We start from the raw sequence: 21,583 nt of genomic DNA on the forward strand, positions 1-21,583 counted from the left end.
TAAATTAAATGAGTTAAAATAGCCACATGCAGCTACTGGCTACCATATTAGATCGCATAGTTGTAAAGAATTTCAAGGAGGTAGAGGTGGTTCCCAGAGTCGAATACTAAAGAGAGATCAAATAAAGTAAGGACTTAACCCATTGAATTACGCAACAAATAGGTACTGATGATCTTTGGGAGAGCAATTCAGGTAGAGAAATGAAGACTGATGCCAGTTTGAGGTAGATGGAGGAGTACAAGGGAAGGGAAGAACTGGAGTACAGACACGTGGCTGAGAAGTTAGGATACAAAGGAGGGTGTTCTGTGCAAATCTTTCAACTGGCTTTTATTAAAAGATAGGGGTGAAAAGTGAAGGTAGCTGAGAGGAGAGGGATTGAAAATTAATGGAAGAAGTTTTTTGTTTGCTTTTAATGGCATAGTCAAGTGGGCCAAGTTCACATTCTATTTTGGAAGCACAAGTGCATTAGTGCTCCTGAAACAAGAGATATGTGTTTGGAGTGGGAACATAACATGAACTAAGGCAAGAAAGACAAGAGCAAGCCTTATCTTAAAAGACTTGAAAGCCCTGCTAAAGAAGAGGAGACCAGTAAATGGTTTGGAGCAGGGTAATGACCTGCTCTGAAATGGAATTCAGGAGGAAGCCCTGGAGAGCAGTGTGAAAGTGAGACTTAGAGATAAACAAGGAAATAGAATCAGTTAGGATCTTCTGACCAGCCTAGGAAGTTATGCTGAGAAATAAAAACCTGAGAAAGGAGGGACTATTATAGAAACAAATCAAAAGGAAGGAATGATAAATTCTTGAGGTTGTGGATACCCCAATTACCCTTATTTGATTATTATACATTGTGTGCCTGTACCAAAACATCACATGTACCCCGTAAGTATATACAATTATTATGTATGTTCCCATAATAATTAAAAATTTTTAAAAAATTAAAAAGGAATGAAAAATAAGAGAAAGGGTTGCATCAAAGAAAATTGAGTTTTTTATGATCTGTTGACATCAAGTTTATATTCGCTTTAAGGGAAACCTGGGCTGGGAATAAAAAGAAACAGTTTTAAAATGGAGGAGGGAACTAACGCTTTGCTAATCACCAATACTGTGTCAGGTTCTGAGTTTGCCTATTTATATACATGAAATCATTTAATCCACCCAATATCCATTAAGGAAGACAATGTTATCACCATTGTAAAGATGAGAAATGAGGCTCAACGAGGTCAAATAAATTCTCAGAATTATAAAACTAACGTGGCAGACTGGAACTCAGCACTTTCTGACTCTGAGGAAAGGGTTGTAAGTGTATTCCAATGTTAAGTGTCTGTGTTCTTATTTAAGTAATTCTTGTGCCCTCCTAGACTGTCTGCTTCCTGTGGGCAGAGATCTCATGTTAACTCATTAATGGCACACAGCAAATGCTCAGTAATTATTGTTAAATAAAAGCCTGTAAGTGTGAACGAATGTGAATTGAAGTAATACTCTTCTCACATGTTAACAAAAATAGGAGTCTCCTGAGATAAGTGATCAACCCCCAGCAAAAACAATGACTAGCTCAAAAGACCACCATTGCACAGAAATAGAGAAGGCTTTAAGCATTTTTAAGAGGGCATCATTTCGTTTTATTCACACAGTGACATTCCATCCAAATTACAGATACTTGGCCTTGGGAAGTATCAACTGACTGTTCCAGGAAACCCTCCAAATTGGGTAATTGCTTACTTGGAGCAGCATAATAGCTGTATGTTAATTTAACCACTAGGGTATTGTTTTTATAAAAGTACTTCAAAAGCACATCTCTCTGTACGAGAGATAATTATTTTAACGGAGCACCCTAATGCAAAGAGAGAGCCATTCTTTAGTCCCGCGGATCCTTCCTACATGAGCATGTATACTCATATATGGGTGCCTAACACCATCTCTAGCCACAGACTGCCCAGTCTCTACATAAAAGGACAACACAGACATCTGCAGCCGTGCCAGATCATCTCGAATTAAAACTAAGTGAATTGCCAATGGTGAGAAATTCAGCCAAAAGGAAAAAGAATAGAAAGAAAGGCTTTCAGGAAATCAATACCCGTTATCTGAACTGAATCTGCCGTCAGTGAAAAGAAAAGGCAAGAATGAACGATCTCAAAGATTCTCAGGTTGTGAGTCATGCCTGACAGTAAATTCGAAAAAGGTGAGGACACCATTTTATCTTGCTTTATTCGTATTCTAGAAGAAAATGCAGGAAAACTGAGAACTGAAGTGAAAGGAAATAGGATTTGGTGTAATATGAGAAGGAAAATATAAAATTACAATTAATCAAATTAATATTAAGGGTCAAAAGTAAAAGAAAAGATCAAAACACATTTAGATTCCAAAGAATAAGTTTATTAAAATCGAATACAATGCTAAATAAACATAAACTTAAAAGCACATTTTTTTTAAAGAAAAGCAAATTTTATCCATTGACCCTTTTCATAATAGTTAGGACACTCTTAGGAACAGGGGTCCCCAATCAACCAATACAAAAATAAGTCATGATGAGCTCATAAGGAACCAAACTCCAAATCAGCACAGGTTCCTAGAAAATGAGACTTGCAATCTAGGATGGCCCCAGGAGCCAGAAGCAGGTAACTCTGAGGAAACTTCAGAATTATCCAGAGAAACAGAAGGGGATACCAGGGAGGGTGTGCTCTTCTCTCTGATGTCAACTATTAATAAATAGTATTTGTTGGAAAAAGCAGAAGCAGCCTCTCAGCATTTAATCCTGATGATAAGAATGATGAAATGATGAAGGAAGAAGGAAAATGGGAGCCGGAGAAAGGAGCAGAAGCAGCCATGGCAGCATAACACAGGGGAGAAGAAACCCAGCTTGTTTACATGGTGTTATTTCACTCTGGTTAAGGAAAAAAGTGAGAGGAAGAAAGGGGAATAATCAATAGGAATTGAAACACATGTTCTCTAATCCTGAGAACTGCAAGACTGTGTATTTTTTTCTTTTTTCATATTACATCTTCGTCTTAGCTATCCATTTCTTTCTCTTTCTGGTTATAACTCATGCAGAATGGCACACTGCAATGTTCTGATGAAACACTCCTCTACGGCTGAGGCTCCCAGAAGGCAGACAGCATATTCATTAACTCATTCTGCCCAACATGTAGCTCATGTCCACCGAGAGATGCTGATACAAGCTCTCATTAAAGAGGAACACAATCAATCATTCTGAATGTCCAAGAAGAACTTTTTCTTTCCATTGAGCCTCGTAAATTATTTCAAGATTATTTCTATAAAGACTACGTCATCGGGAGATACACACAGGGAGCACGGATTGTATCTGTAATGTTTTATTGCTTACGATAAAAAGTTCTGAAGCAAATGTGACAGTATGTTGAAATTTTACAAAGCTCAGTGTTGAGTGTCCTTGAAGTTATTATCTTTATTTATTCTTTAAATATTTCATAAATAAAAAGACTGTGGGACCTTATTCACATATTTATCAGTTTTTGTGGAGAACAACTTGACAATATACGTCAAAAAAGATACAATTACCTTTTGACTCAGAAATCGTCTAAGAATTTATCAGAAAGAAAGAAAGAAACAGAGAGAGAGAGGGAGAGAGAGAAATCTTTGGAATGCTGTGTCCAAAGATGCAAATATATCTGCCTATTAATAATAGCAAATAAAGAGAAACCATCTAAATGCCAATATGAAGGGATTGTGAAATAAAAATTTTATATTCACCCAATATGTTAAAATATGCTGTAGACCTTAAAAATCATGGAATAGAAGAATAGAAAAGTTGAAAAAATCACAACTTATTACAAATGGAAAAATGAGCTATCAGATAATCACAGTATAAATTACATTTTTCTGTAAGGATGAAAATAGAGACCTAGAGAGTCAAATAGACTGACTAACAGACATAGATTCTAGATTTTCCAAAGACATAATGTCTACGCATGCTAAAAATTAGTGAATGCAAAAACTGGTGAATCTGAATAAGGTCAATAGTTTAATTAGTTAATTTTATTGTGCCAATGTCAGTTTTGGTTTTAATAATATACCATAGTTATGTAAGATATTACCATTGGGTGATCAGTACAAGTGAACTCTCTGTACTATTTTTGCAACAACTTGTAAGTCTATAATTATTTCAAAATAAAAAGCTAGAAAGAAAAAATGACTAAAGGGAATGATTCCAAATATACCAAGATAATTTGGCTTGCATGTGCTTACCTAATTAAAATTTAAAGTAATAGTACTTTTATAGTAGGAACAAAGGCATAAACCTACATTTTAACCAGAATTATTTCTAAATAAAAAAGTTACAATTAAAAATAATTTAAATGTAAGTGTCAAACCTAGGTTTTATGTTTATAAAGCCTCTCTTTTTTAAATTAAATCACACTACATATCCATCTAATGTCCCACCTATATCTCTCATCAATAAAATCTTACACAAAGACACAAACATAAAATAGAAATATTCACAAAGACAAGTCCAACTAGACTAAATAGACACCATTGGACATAACCTAAAATGGTAAGCAAAACAGATAAAATTGTTGTTATGCCTTTTTTCCCTAGCTTTATCCTCAAAATAATGAGAACAATGTTACAAACTACATCTTTGGTACATCTTTGTCAATTCTCCCACTACCTACACACCACATTCATAGATGAAACATTTTCTTTTAATGTTACACTAACTTGAAAGTGGAACACAGTACATCCTGTTCAATTATCCCAGAGTTTATTATATAACTGGTGTTAACCAAGTCCTTTATTTCCTCTTTTGTTACTTGTCTTTTCCTTGCCTTCCTGCTTATTAGCACCTCTAGGAGAAAATGAGAGGCTGCACAGAGACATAAAATTAAAATTAGTTGATTTTTTTAATCTATTAAATGATTCATTAGTTAAAAATGGCTGCTGTGCACCAAAACAGGAGGTTGTGTGCCCTAGTTATTCACACCCCAATGGAGTAGAATTGATTGTAAAATAAAATGGATTTTATTACCCATGTTTCCAGAAAATAATAACTGGATAGTCCATATCACTTGTGGTTACTCTTCCTTTACTGAACAGGAAAATGAAGGCTATCTTATTATACGCAAAAACATCGCTTTCCCCCGTGATGTATGACATTGTTTTTCAAAGTTAATACTCTATCTGGACACTTATCCAGCACCTGGAATAGTGCCTAGCTCATAGAAGTAATTCATTGAATGTTTGATGAATGAACAAGATTAAGAAGGAACAAATGCATTAATGAATAAATAATCCCAGATCTAAAAAAAATTAAAACACACACTTTTGTATAACATACTAATAAAGACACAGGTGTGTGTGTGTGTGTGTATGTATGCACCTGGCTTGTTCTTAAATCTGTAACACCAAAATTATGAAGAAAAAATAGCATTAATTGGAGAGGAAATATGACACAAAGAGAAACTAACACATGCTAAAGCCTGCTTTTAATCCTAAATCTGCCATCTGTATACCAAGTGAACATAAGCAAGTTACTTAACTTTCAGTTCTTCTTTGAGAAAGTACGCTTTTAAGAAGTTAAAAACTATGGTAAGAGGTATTGTTATTATTACTGTAATAATATGTTTTGTATCCTGTAATGCTTTAACACACACAAACACACATGTACACACGCACATGCCACACACATACACACAAATACACACTTATAGAGTAAAATCATCTTTTAGGATTTAAGAGATTTTGATTTTAGAGTAGTACTATTTCCAGCAAATACAGTCTTTGAAATACCTAGATATTTAATAAAAAAGAAAATCTTCCTTATTAAAGGCATTTTTATTAATTATAAATTTGAAAATTAATCCTTTTATAAATTAGTAAACCAAGACAAGAGAAAATTTCATCAAATTAGGTCTATTAAACCTGTAACTACAAATTATATTTCAGACATCTCTTGAAATATTCATGTAAGATAATAAGATGTTTGTAGTAGACATATGTAGGAGATGTTGTCAGGATCCAATATTTTAAATAATAATAAAAATAATAAAATCACTTTTATATTTTTCCAAAATTCAAGCTTTTAACAACTAATATGAGTTTTTACTCTAAGTATCATAACATTAAAACTTTATCATAATTTGTGATAACATAAATATATTCTAAGAGGAAATAACTTTTTATGTTACCTGATTGCTATCACTTTTAAGCTGTGATTTTTATTTGTTTAACATATGTACTTAAAAATGACAATCTGATAACATGATCCCAATCCAACTCTTAAAATCTGAAATCCTTGGAACCTGATACGTGCCAGAGAGGCAACTTTTCCAGTTCATACACATATTAATTCAGTCAGTCCTCCATATCCAAGGCTCCACATGCATAGATTCAACCAACCTTGGATCAAACATATTTGAGAAAAAAAATAACAACATAAAAATAAAAGATAATACAAATTTTAAAAATGCAATATAACACCTATTTATATAGCGCTTACATTGTATTAGGTATTAAAAGTAATCTACAGGCCGGGCGCGGTGGCTCACACCTGTAATCCTAGCTCTCTGGGAGGCCGAGGCGGGCAGATTGTTTGAGCTCAGGAGTTCGAAACCAGCCTGAGCAAGAGCAAGACCCCGTCTCTACTAAAAATAGAAAGAAATTAATCAGACAACTAAAAATATATAGAAAAAATTAGCCGGGCATGGTGGCACATGCCTGTAGTCTCAGCTACTCGGGAGGCTGAGGCAGGAGGATCGCTTGAGCCCAGGAGTTTGAGGTTGCTGTGAGGTAGGCTGACGCCATGGCACTCACTCTAGCCTGGGCAACAAAAGCGAGACTCTGTCAAAAAAAAAAAAAAAAGTAATCTACAGATGATTTAAAGTATATAGAAGGATATGCATAGGTTCTTTGCAAAAAATGGCACTATTTAATAAAAGGGACTTGAGCAGCTGCAGATTTTGGCATCTGCAGGGAGGGGGTGGTGTCCTGGAACCAATCAAGCCACAGATCCCAAGGGATGACTGTACTTGGTCTGTACCACATAAATGAGGTGTTTTCCTACTTGTGTAATATCTGTACCACATAAATGAGGTGTTTTCCTACTTGTGTAATATATGTCTTTATCTTGATGAATAGAAACCCATAGATTGCAAAAATACCCACTAATAAAGATTAAAAGTCAATGAAAGAGCTAAAGAGGAACAAAGAAAGCCACCTGTCTCAAAATAAAGCTTACATCCATAAAGATAAAAGAACTTCAAACTCTTTGATGCCTTGATAGAAGATTCATGGATCATTTTGGGTTCTGATTGAATGGATGATTCAGGTAATATCTACCTGCAATTTATATAGGAACTCAGATTTAGGAGATGGATTAGGAAGGTTAATCTGCATACGTGAAGTTTTAAAATCAGTTCAACTGATATAAACAAGGCCCTGTGCATTCCACTGTGGTGATAACAACTGTAATTTATACATGAACCGTGCTTTCCTATTATTAAGTGGGGATTTATTAAATTACTGGTAAGAGAAAAGTATCAATGGCAAGTGAGCTTATATTCTGGATATGTAGTGACAAAATGGAGATGAGTAGTAAGTATTCTTTGCCAAACTAGTAGGTTGGTGCAAAAGTAATTGCAGTTTTGGACCATGAATTTTAAATCATTATAACTAGGCTCAAACACATCTTTATTAATCAAAATAGGAACCATTACAATCAACACATTTTTGCCAATGAGAAATAAGTTTGTTTATTCCTGTAGCATAGAAATCTGTGCTTCGGGATTTGAGGAACTCTTCGAAAGCATTTTCTGCATCCTGTTGGTTGTGGAAGCGTTTTCCCTGCAAAAAGTTGTCGAGATGCTTAAAGAAGTGAGTGGTAGTCGATTGGCAAGAGGACAGGTGAATATGGCAGATGAGGCAAAACTTCGTAAGCCCAATTCGTTCAACTTTTGAAGCGTTAGTTGTGCAGCCGGGCATTGTTGTGGAGAATTGGTTCTATTGACCAATGCTGGTTTCAGGTATTGCAATTTTCTGTGCATCTCATCAATTTGCTGAGCATACTTCTCAGATGCAATGGTTTCACCGGGATTCAGAAAGCTGTAGTGGATCGGCCCAGCAACAGACCACCAGTGACCATGACTTGTTTTTGGTGCAAGTTTGGCTTTGGGAAGTGGCTTCGGAGATGCTTCTGGGTCTAACCACTGAGCTGGTTATTTCAGGTTGTCATATAAAATCTACTTTTCATCACACGTCATAATCTGATCAAGAAATGGTTCACTGTTGCGTACAGTAAGAGAAGACTATACTTCAAAACAATGATTTCTTTGATTTTTGGTCAGCTCATGAGGCACCCACTTATGGAGCTTTTTCACCTTTGCAATTTGCTTCAAATGCCAAAAGACATGTAGAATGGTCGACGTTGCGTTCTTCAGCAACTTCTCATGCGGTTGTAAGAGGATCAGCTTCAATGATTGCTCTCAACTGGTCATCGTCAACTTCCGATGGCTGGCCACTGCACTCCTCATCTTAAAGGCTCTCGTCTCCTTTGCAAAACATCTTGAACCACTACTGAACTGTACGTTCATTAGCAGTTCCTGGGCCAAATGCGTTGTTGATGTTGCAAGTTGTCTCCGCTGCTTTACGACCCATTTTAAACTCGAATAAGAAAATCTCTTGAATTTGCTTTTTAGCTAAAATCATTTTCATAGTCTAAAATAAATATAAAATAAACAGCAAGTAACAAGTCATTAGCAAAAAAACACGAAGCGAGAAATGTGCATTAAAATGATGTACAACATAACCACATTTAAGAATGTATTCGAATATCAAATGGCAAATTTCAATAATGCTAAAACCGCGATTACTTTTGCACCAACCTAATAGCTTAAAGGGAAACAAGGTTGATGTGCTTTTTAGGAAAGAACCACTAAAAATTTTAAGGTAAAATTCTTCGAGGCACTGGAAGGAGATGAAATCAAGATGACATGTGCAAGTTGGCTCTGAGAAAACAGTGAAGACTTACTTTCCTCTAAAATGAGAGAGAGTGGAAGACACATAGGAACACAGAACACAAGTAAAGAGAAGGGAAGTTCAAATCCCTGGTGAAAATTCTTTGGAGTTCTACATTGCTGTCATTCTTTGTCACTCTTTCTAGGTCCTTTCATCTAAACAGTCATGTAACAACCAGACAGAAGTTGAAAAGTATAGTTACAATTCATAACTGAAATTAGGCTCTACAATGTGACCCAACTGGGTTGAAAAGGTTAAGTCCACCACTGTGTGACTTTGGATAAGCCACTTACCACTCTATACATTCTTTTACACAGTTATAAAAATGCATTATACCATACCTATTTTATAAGGTTTGGGGAAGATTCAAAGAGACAATGCATAGATACTGCTTAGTGTAAGGCCTGACTCAGAGTTAGTGTTCAATAATTAGTAGTGCTGTTGTTGTTGCTATTGTGGTTGTTGTTGTTTTGTTATTATTACTATCTTTATTATTATTATTGAAAGGTAGTATAACAGAATTAAAGAAAGGAATGGCTCATTCACAAGTTAGAGAATAATCACAGGTGAGTTTCCTTCTCATTCTAATATAAACTCTCCAAATATCCCACATCTTATTTTGGGTCACCCCCTAAACCCTGAAAGGAAGCATTTAACATTTTTAGATCATTTGTTCTCCAAAGTTTGCCAGCATCCACGGAATAACACAGATAAGTGAGAGAAACAACTCATTGTCTTTGTATTGGATTCCTCAAAATGAGATATTCTTATTAGAACCAAGAGAGCTGGATGCAATATGGTTCCTAAGAAACATCTCTTCATTTAACAAATGCCATTTACCAAGGTTTGCCCACCTGAGTAGCTCCCTTTTGCATATGCAGAAGGAAACTAGGATCAAGATGATGGGCAATGAAAGAAAAATAAGAAGGAATACTAGATATGAATACATTAAAAAGTAAATAAAATCAACAACTTTCATAATTACAAACATACAGTGAATCCTAGTATTTTACAGAGAGATTGGAGAAAAGAAAAATTTTCAAGTATTCATAATTGGATAAATTAATTAGGCTATTTATCATCATGCTCTTGTAAAAATAACATTAAAACATACTGCAAGCAATGAATAATGTGGTCATTAAAGGTTTTCCTTAAGCCAGAAAACCAACAGAGCATTCTTAGGGAAGAGATTAATATTGCTTCCTATTGTCCAGAAAACATGTCTAAAGTAGTTTTCAACTAATTTAAAGTTCCCCTCCTCCCACCTTTGTGACTGTGGTACACGAATTGAAAAAACATTTTAATTTTCAAAGATCATTTATTATTCCATATCTAAAATGTTTCCAAGATATAGATCCACATTTTTAAAACTCTTCTTATACCACTATTTTTAAAAAATGTAAATTACTTTAAATGCCTCAAACTATTTATGTATATTAGCACACTTAATCATTCCAACAGTCCTATAAAGTTATTATTTCCCTCTCAATCAATAAGAATAGGCTGGATTATGCTATGCAGTAACTGCAAAATCTCAGTAATGTGCAAAAGTAAATGTTTATTTCTCACTCATGCCACTCTGCTATGGGTCCAGATGTACTCCTCAAAGCATTGTCACCTGTGCATTTTTGCTCAGCAATCCAAACTGCTTCTATTCTACATGTGCTTCCACAATGGCTACGGCAGATGAGAGAGGACTAAGGATTGAAGCTCTAGCAATTAACTGCTTCGCCCTGAAGTGACAAGCCTTACTCCTCTTATTGCATTAGCCAAAGCTAATCACAAATGTGGGGAAGACCAATCTTCCTGAGTTGTCTGCAGTAGAACAGAACAGATGAGAGGAAAGTGAAAGACACAGAGAACAGTAATACCCACCACAATCTGCATTTTATAATTCCCCCAATTTTATAATTATTTGGAGTAAGGTATTGTTCGAAGAATAGAGCCAAGATTCTAAGCCAGAAATCAGTTTGTTTTCTCCACTAATTGATCCTCAACTTTTTTCCCTCTTACCCACCAAAATCAGGGTTTCCAACCAATTCCCATTGCTAGCAGTGGCAAACTTCATTTGGATTTAAGGAGGGAGAGTTGGGAGGAGGCACAGTCAGGGCATTTGTGGTTTACACACATACTTAGCTCTCAACTGAGAATCAATGAATGTCTATGAAAATAAGAAAAAGAGTGTGGAGAGAAAACAAACAAAGTGAGATTAGTGCAAAAGTAGACTTTTCTAAGCTCCCATGCATTCATTAGCTTAAAGTTACTTAGCAAATGGTCGATAATACTGATTTTATGTCCCTTCAGCTACTAAAATTTTTCATCATTTTATCTTACTGAATTTTTTTTTACAAATATCTATATTGGTCAGGTTTACAGTAGAGACTGAGGATTCTTTTTTATTTTTCTTCCTATTCCTCTTTTTCTTCCTGCCCCTCTCCTTCTTCTTCCTCCTTCTCCACTTTTTCTTCTGCTTTTTCATTTTCTTCTTCATCTTCCCAAATTTCTTTTATTAATACTTAACTGATGCATTTACTTAGGAGAGACATGTTGAAAGATTATACTTGAGAAGTGTTGTTATTCTAACATCAAAACCTTAGAAGAAGGTATTCCTGTTGTCCAGAGTCAGCTCACAAGTCAAAGCCCTACAAACTTCAATTGCTTCTCTTCTATTAATACTTAGAGCAATTAATGTTTTAAATCAGTAAAGTCATATAATTAAACTCTATCCCTCTCTAATTTAGTATCTGAAAGAGCCTCTGCTTTTTATTATTCTAATACTTCCAACAGGACTCTTTCAAACTCAAAATTCTTAAACTTTAATTTTCCTAGATATTATAAGAATATTTACCTCTCTCCATGCACTGTCTCTTACCTCATTTAGCCATAATACTGGCAAAAGCAAATATAATTAATATCTTTAATATAATTTGTTCTCTATTCACATAGTTTAGATAAAGGATTTGAGTTTCACAGTCACATATACTTCTTAAGACTGTAATTTAGAGAGGTTATTACATTCACATATGTAATTGTGAAGATTCATTAGCCTCCCACACATTTCTCCTGCAAATGTCACACCACAAAGGAAAGCAGTGATCTCCCTCATGGAGTTGCTGCCTGTTGCTTATGAAAGTAGAAATTCTTTTTTAAAAAGAGCAAATAACCTCAACCACTGGATTTTTTTTCTTAACTAACAGTATATGGCATGAATAAAGGAAAAGTAAGCTGCCTACAGGGTGCTAAGAGTTTGGATTTTCCCCCAATACCTGGTAGTTGATCAGTCACAGCTGATTGAATTTCCATTGTTCATTGATTGTGCTATTTGCCAGGCAATCCATCCTTGCTTATGTAATTGCAGCATTCCTGTAGTTCATTCTGTTCTGTCCTGAAGGTTCAGCAGCATGACAGGCTGAGAAAATTAGATACCGCACAGCACCAAGCTGCTGACCTTCAGAATATAAAATAAGGCCCATCTTTTAAAATTGTTCCTTCTTGATGAGGTTATTTTGAGGGATCTTACATTTCTAACAGGCAATTTTTCATGCCAACCACATAGCTTCTTAAAATAATTTTATATTTTTAAAATAATGATCATTTTATTTTTAAACATATCTGTACTATGTACAATGCTATGAATAAATTGATTTAATTTGCACAGTTTGTCCAAAGGGCACAAATTTTTCATATTTAGATAAAACTCTCACCTTCAAACCAAAATCAAATATAACTTTTAAAATATCCTATAAATATGAAGAAAAGTGCACAGAATCTTAATAATGATAAAAATGACTGAATTTCTCAGTGTAAAGTGGCTGAGTATTTATTTGTTTGCCAAAGAATCAACAATCAGTAGGGGGATTAAATTACTTTCTGGTTACATAAAATCCACATTATATTTTTCTTATTTCTTTTCCTTTGAAACAATCTCTAACTCATAGAAAAGTTGCAATTACAAGATAAAGTATTTTTCCTCTGAATCATTTACTGACATAAAACCCAATAACCGCCCCCACCCCCACCCCAGCCTGGTGCTGTGTCTCATGCCTGTAATGCTAACACTCTGGGAGGCCAAGGCGGGAGGATGTTTTGAGCTCAGGAGTTCGAGACAGCCCGAGCAAAAGCGAGACTCCCGTCTCTACCAAAAAAAGAAAGAAAAAAAGAAAGAAAGAAATTAGCTGGACCACTAAAAATATATAGTGAAAAAATTAGCCAGGAGTGGTGGCACATGCCTGTAGTCCCAGCTACTCGGGAGGCTGAGGCAGCAGGATCACTTGAGCCCAGGAGTTTGAGGTTGCTGTGAGCTAGGCTGACACCACGGCACTCTAGCCTGGGCAACAGAGTAAGACTTTGTCTTAAAAAAAAAAATGAAAACTCAATAACCCCAGAATAATTTAATATGTAATTGCTGCATATAAGGACACTCTTCTAACCACATTATAACCATCAAATTCAGAAAATTAACACTGACACGTTATTACCATCCAATCCACAAACCCCGTTCTTGTTCCTTACCAGTCCCCAAAATATCAATTACAGCAAAAGTATCCTATTCAGAATTACCTGTTACATTTAGTTCACATCTCTTTGGTCTCCTTAAATTTAGATCAGTTCCTCAGTCAAAAATCTACGATTTGCCAAGATTTGGCAACTGGGCTTCTGGAACAGTTCTAGATATTTGTAGGAAAGTATTATAATCTTAGAACCAGGATCCCTGGAGTTATTACTACTAGCTCCGGTCAACCCTCTGATAACTAGCTTTGTGGCCTTAAGCTTCAGTTTCATATTAGAAAGGGCATAATGATACTAACTTTGCAGCATTTAGGGGAGGACTAAATGGAAATACATGAGAAAATCTGTTGTACAGTCCAGGGCTTAGAGAAAGCACTCAACAAATATTAATTCTCTCATGCCTTTTCAGCTGTTTTCTTACCTTCCCTGGCAGACTCACAATCAAATGTTAAGCTATCTAGCTCGTAAGAATCATTGTTGTATATAACAAGAACCACCGTGGCATATGACATATATCTACTGAGTCCTCTTTATTCCATTTTTTAGATTTTTCCATCCTGTTTTTTCCAACTTCTAGAATCTAAAGGAAACAAAAAAACAAAAAACTAAGAAACCACACAAAGTTCAACTTGCAAAAACAGGGAATCCTGTTGAGCAATAGGTTTCAAACTAAACAAAATTCCCTTCATTCCTATTTCACAGATTTCTTCACTTCTGCATTTAAATATAAATTTTTCCTAAAGAGGAGGAGGGGACAGGAGGGATGAGGAGGAAACTGTCTTTTACATGGCCCTGCACATACTGTTATCCTGCCTCTTCTTTCTTATTACCGACCAACCAGTTCCCTCTGTTATGCACTATTCTGGCTTTGACCCTCATCTCACTACTGATATCACATTATTAAAAGTCACCAAGGATCTCTGAGTCACAGCTGATTTCTTTCAATTCTCAGTAGCCTCAAAACATCTCTAAAGCCCTTGGCCACTACTGACTCTTCCTATTTTCATCTCTTCTCTCCTTTATACTCATGATACTAAAACATATTGCTCTTCCTTCTCCTACTTCTTTGAATAAGTCTCATCCATTTCCAGTTTTTTTTCTCCTACTTCTCTCCAAATTTCAGTCCTTACTATTTTTCTCTTCCCTTTCCTCTCTCTCTCTCCTCAACATTCATAAGCTTTAACTCTCACCTCTTTGCAACGTATACTCAAATCTATAATTCTATTAATACATCCCACTTTCTTCCAGTATTTTTTTTCAGAATATTATGCGGGTACACAGGTTTTGGTTACATAATATTTGCTTTTGTACAGTTTGAGACAAAGTTATAAGTATGCCCTTCACCCAGATAGTGTGCATTATACCCATTAGCTGTGAATTTAACCATTGCTTCATCCCCCGCCACCTGTTTGATTTCCACTGAGTACTACTTCCCTATGTGCACGTAAGTGCTGATCAATTAGTTCCAGTTTAGTATTGAGTACACGTGGTGATTGTTTTTCCATTCTTGCAATACTTCACTTAGAAGAATGGTCTCCAGTTCATTCCAGGTTATTACAAAAGATACTAGATCTCCCAGTTTTAAACCCAGTATCTTTAATTGCCCAATCAATTCTTCCACTTGGACATGTGACTCAATTTTTTGCAGTTATCATAACTTCCTTCCTTCCCAGTACTCCACTGCTAGTTAGTGACTATGTCTAATTTAATCTTGATTCCTGAAGTTCTTCTCTTTCTATTCCTCCTGCTCTTATCTTAGTTTATTAGACACATTGTTTCATGTTAGCATTACTCTGATCTTTTTAATCTCTCATCCCCCAATCTCCTAAGAAATCTTGAAATGTTGGGAGATTTCAAACTTGGTCAAACTTGGTCTCGAAACCTACTTATAATTCATCACTTTCATTACAAAAAGCTTCCACGGATCATCACTGCCTTAGTAGGCACTGCAAACAAAATGCTCACGATGGCAAAGTTAATGACTGGGACAGGCAGAGTATATGCAATAGTGGAGGGGACAGTGGATAGCAAATAAGTATATACACCATTTAAAGGGCTAGCAACTGCTAAATTCCAGCCAAGTGTCACTGTGCTGGAATACCAACCCATTACTGATAGATATTGTTTGTTTTGTTTTCATGAGAAGTCAATTCTTCTCTGAAGAATTCTTACAGGAAATTTAGATTTTAGATAAAATCTCCCCATGTTTAAATATTGACAACTAATTAAAAAAAACAAACAAAAACATCTGAGTCAAACAAAGCCGAACTGCAGGCTTTCTGCTAGTTTGTGATCTGTGGCCAAAGAAGCTAATGCAAATAGTTTACCTTGCTCTCTACAATCATCCTGAAACAGTCTTCTGAAATCAAGTACCAGTAACTTAGAAAAACCACTACAAGCCAACTGGTCTATTATAACTATCTTTCCAATGACACTTGGCTCTTACTTCTATGCTTTCATCATGCTGTTCTGCTCATAAAAATGCTTTTCCTCCTCTCTAAGTCCTAAGATCCAGTCTAAATGCTACCATTTCCCCCAAAAACTTCTTGGACCACACTAGCTCATGGGACTGTCTGTTTCATATTCCAGAGATATTCATACTTAGTTCTATGTATCAGGCACAGTCCTAGACATTTTACAAGCTTCACTCACCTAATTTAATCCTTAGAAACTGATATTATAATCCTTAGAAACTGTCCTTATTCTCATTTTATTATGAAGTTACTGAAGCTTTCTCAAAGTAAGTGGCAGAGCGGAGGTTGAACTCAAGCCTGTATTGCTCCAGTACGGAGGGAAGAATAGGAAACTCATATTTTTGTCATTCATTATATGACAGGTATTATGTGCCAGGAAAAAATTAAAAAATCTTTAACATAACTCACAAGACCATTCACAATATGGTTCTCTCCTTCCATCTCTTGATAACTTCTCTGTCATTTCTTAAACTCCAACAACATATGCCTTCTTTTAGTTTCTAGAACTTACTGAACACATCATACTTTATGGCCTCTGCAAATACTATTTTCTTTGCCTGGAAGGGTTCCTCCGCCATTGTCACATGTCTAACCCTTACTTATTCTGATCTTGGTTTAAACATCATTTCCTCAAGACCCCATTTATGCTCCTTCTAGAGACGATGTTATAACCCCCATTAACTGTTGCATTCTTAGCATCTACTGCAACTTTAAATAAATTTTGTAATAATTTGTTAATGAATGTTTCCCCTGCTGCTGTGTGGTTTCTTCATTGTCTCTGTCATCATTTTCTCTGTACTATACACACAGTGAGTGAATGATTGATGTCCTTCATTTCTTATGAGCTATTTTAAGACTTAGCAGGATTAAACAACCTTAATCTCATAGCTAGTAAGTAACTGGGATCTTGCATGTTGAAAAACCTACACTATTTCCACTATAGAACTGTTAAACAAAATTAAATCATTTTCTAATAAACTATGTTTAGGTACAGTCTCTTCCATTTACAGTCACTGTTAATAAATATTAAATTCAAAATCAAATGGTATGTAAAGATCCTATCACTGAATGTTGTTGAAATAGAAATAAACTGAAATTGGATTGCAATGATTCCATAGAAAGAGATAAACTGATGAAACAGAGAGTCAGCCACGATGTATAATGGAAAAGTGAATTGCCTAATCCTTCAGAGAGTGGGAGCTGTATTTCAATTTCAGGATAGATTGCAGGATACCTATCAGGAAAAAATAGCCAAAAACATTCACTCTGTTTTTCCAGAATTAAAGAAATTACGAAAATTTCTAACTGCTTCACCTTTGATTACAGTTCCCCACGGAAGTCTCTCTAATAGAGACTTTATTACCCAAAAAGCTAGGTGTCAGCAACATGAAGTACATACCAAACTGAGTGGAGAGGCAATTCTTTGCAAGTTCCCAAAGCACCTATATATAATTGGGATTTGTTTCTTGAGGATATCAGAGATTATAATACAGTAAATGTATTTTATAGGGTTATTCACTACAATCTAAAGTCCCTTCTATATAACACCCTTAAAGATTTCTATTCCATGTTCATATTACTGTATGTGTAAAATATTGGGTGGCTTATTCCATTGTGAAAGCTAATATGCAATACTATTTACCTGGCAGGGCTTTTGATAAGCCTGTGGATTCTGAAGGGAGTTTACTTTCATCAGCAACAAACAGCAAAGCTTACAAGAAAGAAGGAGAATCCCTCTTGCCTCTGGCTAGCCAAAGGGCATCAGAGACCGTGACTACATACATGTACTGCAGCTCCTTCTAGAAGAGAACAATTAGCTGTAACAATCCCTCCTTATTTTGCTTAAGGACCTAACTGCCAATATCTCCTCTCCCCAGATTCCAGCTTCAATGAAAATAAGCTAATTTTCTTCACACCAAATTGTGCCTGTACTCACTTACCACCTCCCGAAGACAAATAGCAACAAAAATAATCAAACCTATGTATCCTGTTATCTGGCTATCATTGTTAAAACTTACACGTCAGCTCTTCCCTCGATCTTCGGGATATAAAAACAAAACAAAAAAACAAAAGTACATTCACTCTGCCTTTGAGGTTGGCTTTGTAGAAAATTGCTAACCAGGAATGTCTGCAATTAGGTATCCAACACACTAATAGGTTCACATTGAAAACACCGACTAAATGATGTTGAAGATAGGTCTCCTACCTCCACTTCCCTCTCCAATTCTGCTCTGCCAACCAAAATTCTTAGTAAGATTGCCTCACACTGATAAAATAAATAGAGTCAAAGTTTTATTACTCATTCACTTTGATCATCTGGGCTATTATAATACACGTGTGGCTGCGTGATTCCAAGACTACAAAGATGAAAAACTCAGACACACTGTCATCGAATGTTGGTGATCTATAATGTGCTGAATTTTTTTTTTTTACCAGTCATACTGGATAATGTGCTGAATTTTTAAAAATACAATGACCCTTTCACAAAAATTCTCAGTAAAGATGACATTTTATGCACACAATTTTAGAAAATTTAAGCAAGCAACTGGAGAATACTAAGAAAAAGTAAGTTATTATATAGAAAACAAATCTCCAGGCCTTCGGTGTCTATTTGCTGGACACTTTGACTCTCACTTACTGCAGCCTTCTGGGCCTTTGCTGATCCCTATTAACCCTCTTAAATCACTCCAACCTGTCCTTTTTTCTCTATTGCTACCGTCACTGCCTTAGGTCTGGCCCTCATTGGTTTTTATTTAGAATATTCCAGTGGCTTCTTAAGTGAATTACCTGCACATTAGTTTTATGGTAGGGATGGCCACATAAAATAATTCTAGTCCCATATTTTATGATAGATATTTGTACACAGAGCTTTAAGAAAAGGAGAGAAAGTCACACATTCTTAGAAGAGGCAATAATCTCTGTGCTTTGATTTGAGGAATGCTAGGAGAGTTTCCTATTCCTAAAATAATTGCAGCATAAGAGAACAAAGATAACTCTTCTTCCTCTAACATTCATTTATAGGGCCTACTGTATACAAGACATAGCCTTAATCCTTTACTCAGTTAATCCTCAAGCTATTTCCATATTTGCACTTGAGGAAAGTAAGGCACAGAGAGATTAAGTAACTTGCCTGTGAACACACAGTCAGCAACTGAGAGGCAGAACTCAAACCCAGGGAGTGTGGCTCCAGAGTCCATGTTCTTAATCTTTTTGACTTTCAGAAAGCAGGGGCTATGTTTTACTCACTGTTGTGTACCTAATGCCAGGTTCACTGTCTGACTCCTAAAAGAGGACCAATCGAATAATATTGGGAAAAAAATTGAAATGGAGGGGCAAGATGGTCAGATTCTAAAGGGAACACCATGTTCTGTCCCCAAACACTTATGAGAAGACAGGGCATTGTGAGGACACAGGGCAAGTTCTTGCCAATTCCGTGCCACGTTCCCTACTCTGATTATGCAGGCATTGGGCAAATGCAAACCTGACGATGATGTCAATTCCCCTGACCTCATCACTGAGCAGTATTTTTCACACTTTTACAGGAAACATTCCTCTTTAACAGCTGGCAAATGAGAGCAACCATACCTTTAAGGAGGGTGCACACAGGAGCCACATGCTGAGTTTCTCAGGGACTGTGTGTGCCTCACCTTCAATATCCTAGCAAGTTTGGCATTTATTCTACAATGTATCTCTGTCTGTTGTAAAATAATGCTTATAACTACTTATCATTGCAACTCCATGAAGAAAACTTTATTCCTACCATTGTGACTGCTAACACCACCTGGCCTATATCCATCTGCATTCTTTCTGCGTTCCCCAAACTGCAGCTTCATATGCACAACGGGCCTATCCATCTAGTCCAAGCTACTTGGCCCATTACATAAATCCCTTCCCAAGGGACCTCCCAACTCACCAACCCCTTTTCCCACCTCTTCAGCCTATACAATTATTTGCAAGGGTCTCAGTCAGATTTCAGGCTGTTTTCCACCTCCTGGACTTTAATAATTAGGCACTTGTAGACTTTGAGAAGACATAGCCATCCTTCCAAACCCTATTTGGGTGTGATTTTATTGAAGTTGTTTCCCAACCCTCTTTCTCCCTACAGTGTGTGGATACATAGTAATACTTTCCTGATTTGCTATACTGTTTGCATTTGTTTCCGTGGTGTCTCTCTTACCAGACTGTGCTGTCCCTGCAGATAGGCCGTTGTTTTAGCTCCCTCAAAATCCCAAGTGCCAAGAAGAAGCCCCCTGCCATTCAGGTAAATCTCTGATTTATGGGAAACTGGGATCACAATAAGTAACGGAGTCTCTCTATAGGAGAAGGCAAGAGAGCTAATTATGAAATTAACACTAAACACGAATTGAAAAGTCTGAGCACGTCTCCGATTTCGATTTTCTTTTGTGATACAAGAACTCCAGATTCCAGGTCCCAGGGACTTCCTGGTGCCCAAGAAGTTAGGAGGGATCTGGGCTGGCGAAGAAGTCACTCACCAACTGGTGGAAGGAGGGTGTCTGTTCTCTAGCGTTTTGGTCCAGGGTTTGTACCAGCTGATCTGCTCGGCAGCTTGGCCCCAGAACCTCTCCGGGTCGGCCACCGAGGCCGCGAAGTGCGTCTTGTACTCGCCGACGCTGCCCGAGGTCAGCGCCCTGCAGCCCCGGCCCCCGAGACCGCCCCACGGGCCCGGGGCCACGAAAGCCCTGCGGGCCGCACCGGCTCCCCGGGCTGGAGAGGACCCGGGCAGGGGCCCCCCGAGGCCCCCGGCGCCGGTGACTTTGCGACATTGTAGCCAAGATGGTTTCATCGCCCCCGGCTGCCCTCCTCGCAAGCTGCTCCGCCCACGGTCCCCGAGTGCGCTGGTCAGGCGGAGACTGGGGTGCTCGCGATTTCCTGGGGCCCGCGGGGAGCAAGCGGGAGGCGGGGGCAAATTCCGAAGTGAGCCTGGAGCCCAGAAGTTTGGAAGTCACACCAAGAGTTGCCGGGAAAAACCGACCTGGAGTGACGGGGAAACAACGAGCTGGAGTAGGGGCCCCAGGGCAGGGGGTGTCTCAAGAATCCTTGCGGGAGGTGAGTTGCGCAGCTGCAAGCAACCCAACCCCTGCGTGCAATTCCAACCCCGCGGCTTTCCCAGAAAAGTCGTCCTGAAACTACAGAACGTCCTCCCGATTTCGACACACAAATAACTCGTAGGACGAGGCCAAAGGACTCAACTCACTCTCAACTTTCAAACAAGCAAGTTGTGTGGGGTTTCTTTGGTTTAATCTTTGGGGAGGGCGTTGGCGGAGGCAACATCGCCTTTGGCCTACGGCGGAAACCAGCAACCCTGGGCATTGTCACAAAGCATCTGGATTATTATTATTTCTATTTATTTATTAATTTATTTAACTTAGCTCAATCCCTGGTCATTAAAAACACAAGAGGCTCCAGGTTAAGGATTGTTCCAGGATTTCCTGACAGCTGAAGGGTAGGAGGAGTGGAAGAAGGTTGTGCCAGCCAAATTGGGAAGTGCTTCTTGGGGTGATTGACAGGTCAGGAGGGAAGGTAACCCAAGTGGGATGAAGATTCACCTGCTAGCTGGACTCTGCACAGGATCTAGAGGCAGGGAACAGAAAGGA

At 37.3% G+C, this 21,583-nt stretch overlaps 1 protein-coding gene across 1 annotated transcript in view; it reads right to left on the reverse strand.

The window, feature by feature from the left end:
- ACSS3 (acyl-CoA synthetase short-chain family member 3) overlaps positions 1-21,014 on the reverse strand; it is a 193,199-nt gene extending 172,185 nt beyond the window's left edge. The window contains exon 1 of the mRNA XM_012658161.1: positions 20,462-21,014. Coding sequence (XP_012513615.1) covers positions 20,462-20,772 — 311 coding nt within the window. The 5' untranslated portion in view covers positions 20,773-21,014. The remainder of the gene's footprint in view (positions 1-20,461) is intronic.
- Between the last annotated feature and the right edge of the window lie 569 nt (positions 21,015-21,583).

The sequence above is a fragment of the Propithecus coquereli genome, unplaced genomic scaffold (assembly GCF_000956105.1).
Source record: "Propithecus coquereli isolate 6110/MARCELLA unplaced genomic scaffold, Pcoq_1.0 Scaffold576, whole genome shotgun sequence".
NCBI classification, from domain to species: domain Eukaryota; kingdom Metazoa; phylum Chordata; class Mammalia; order Primates; family Indriidae; genus Propithecus; species Propithecus coquereli.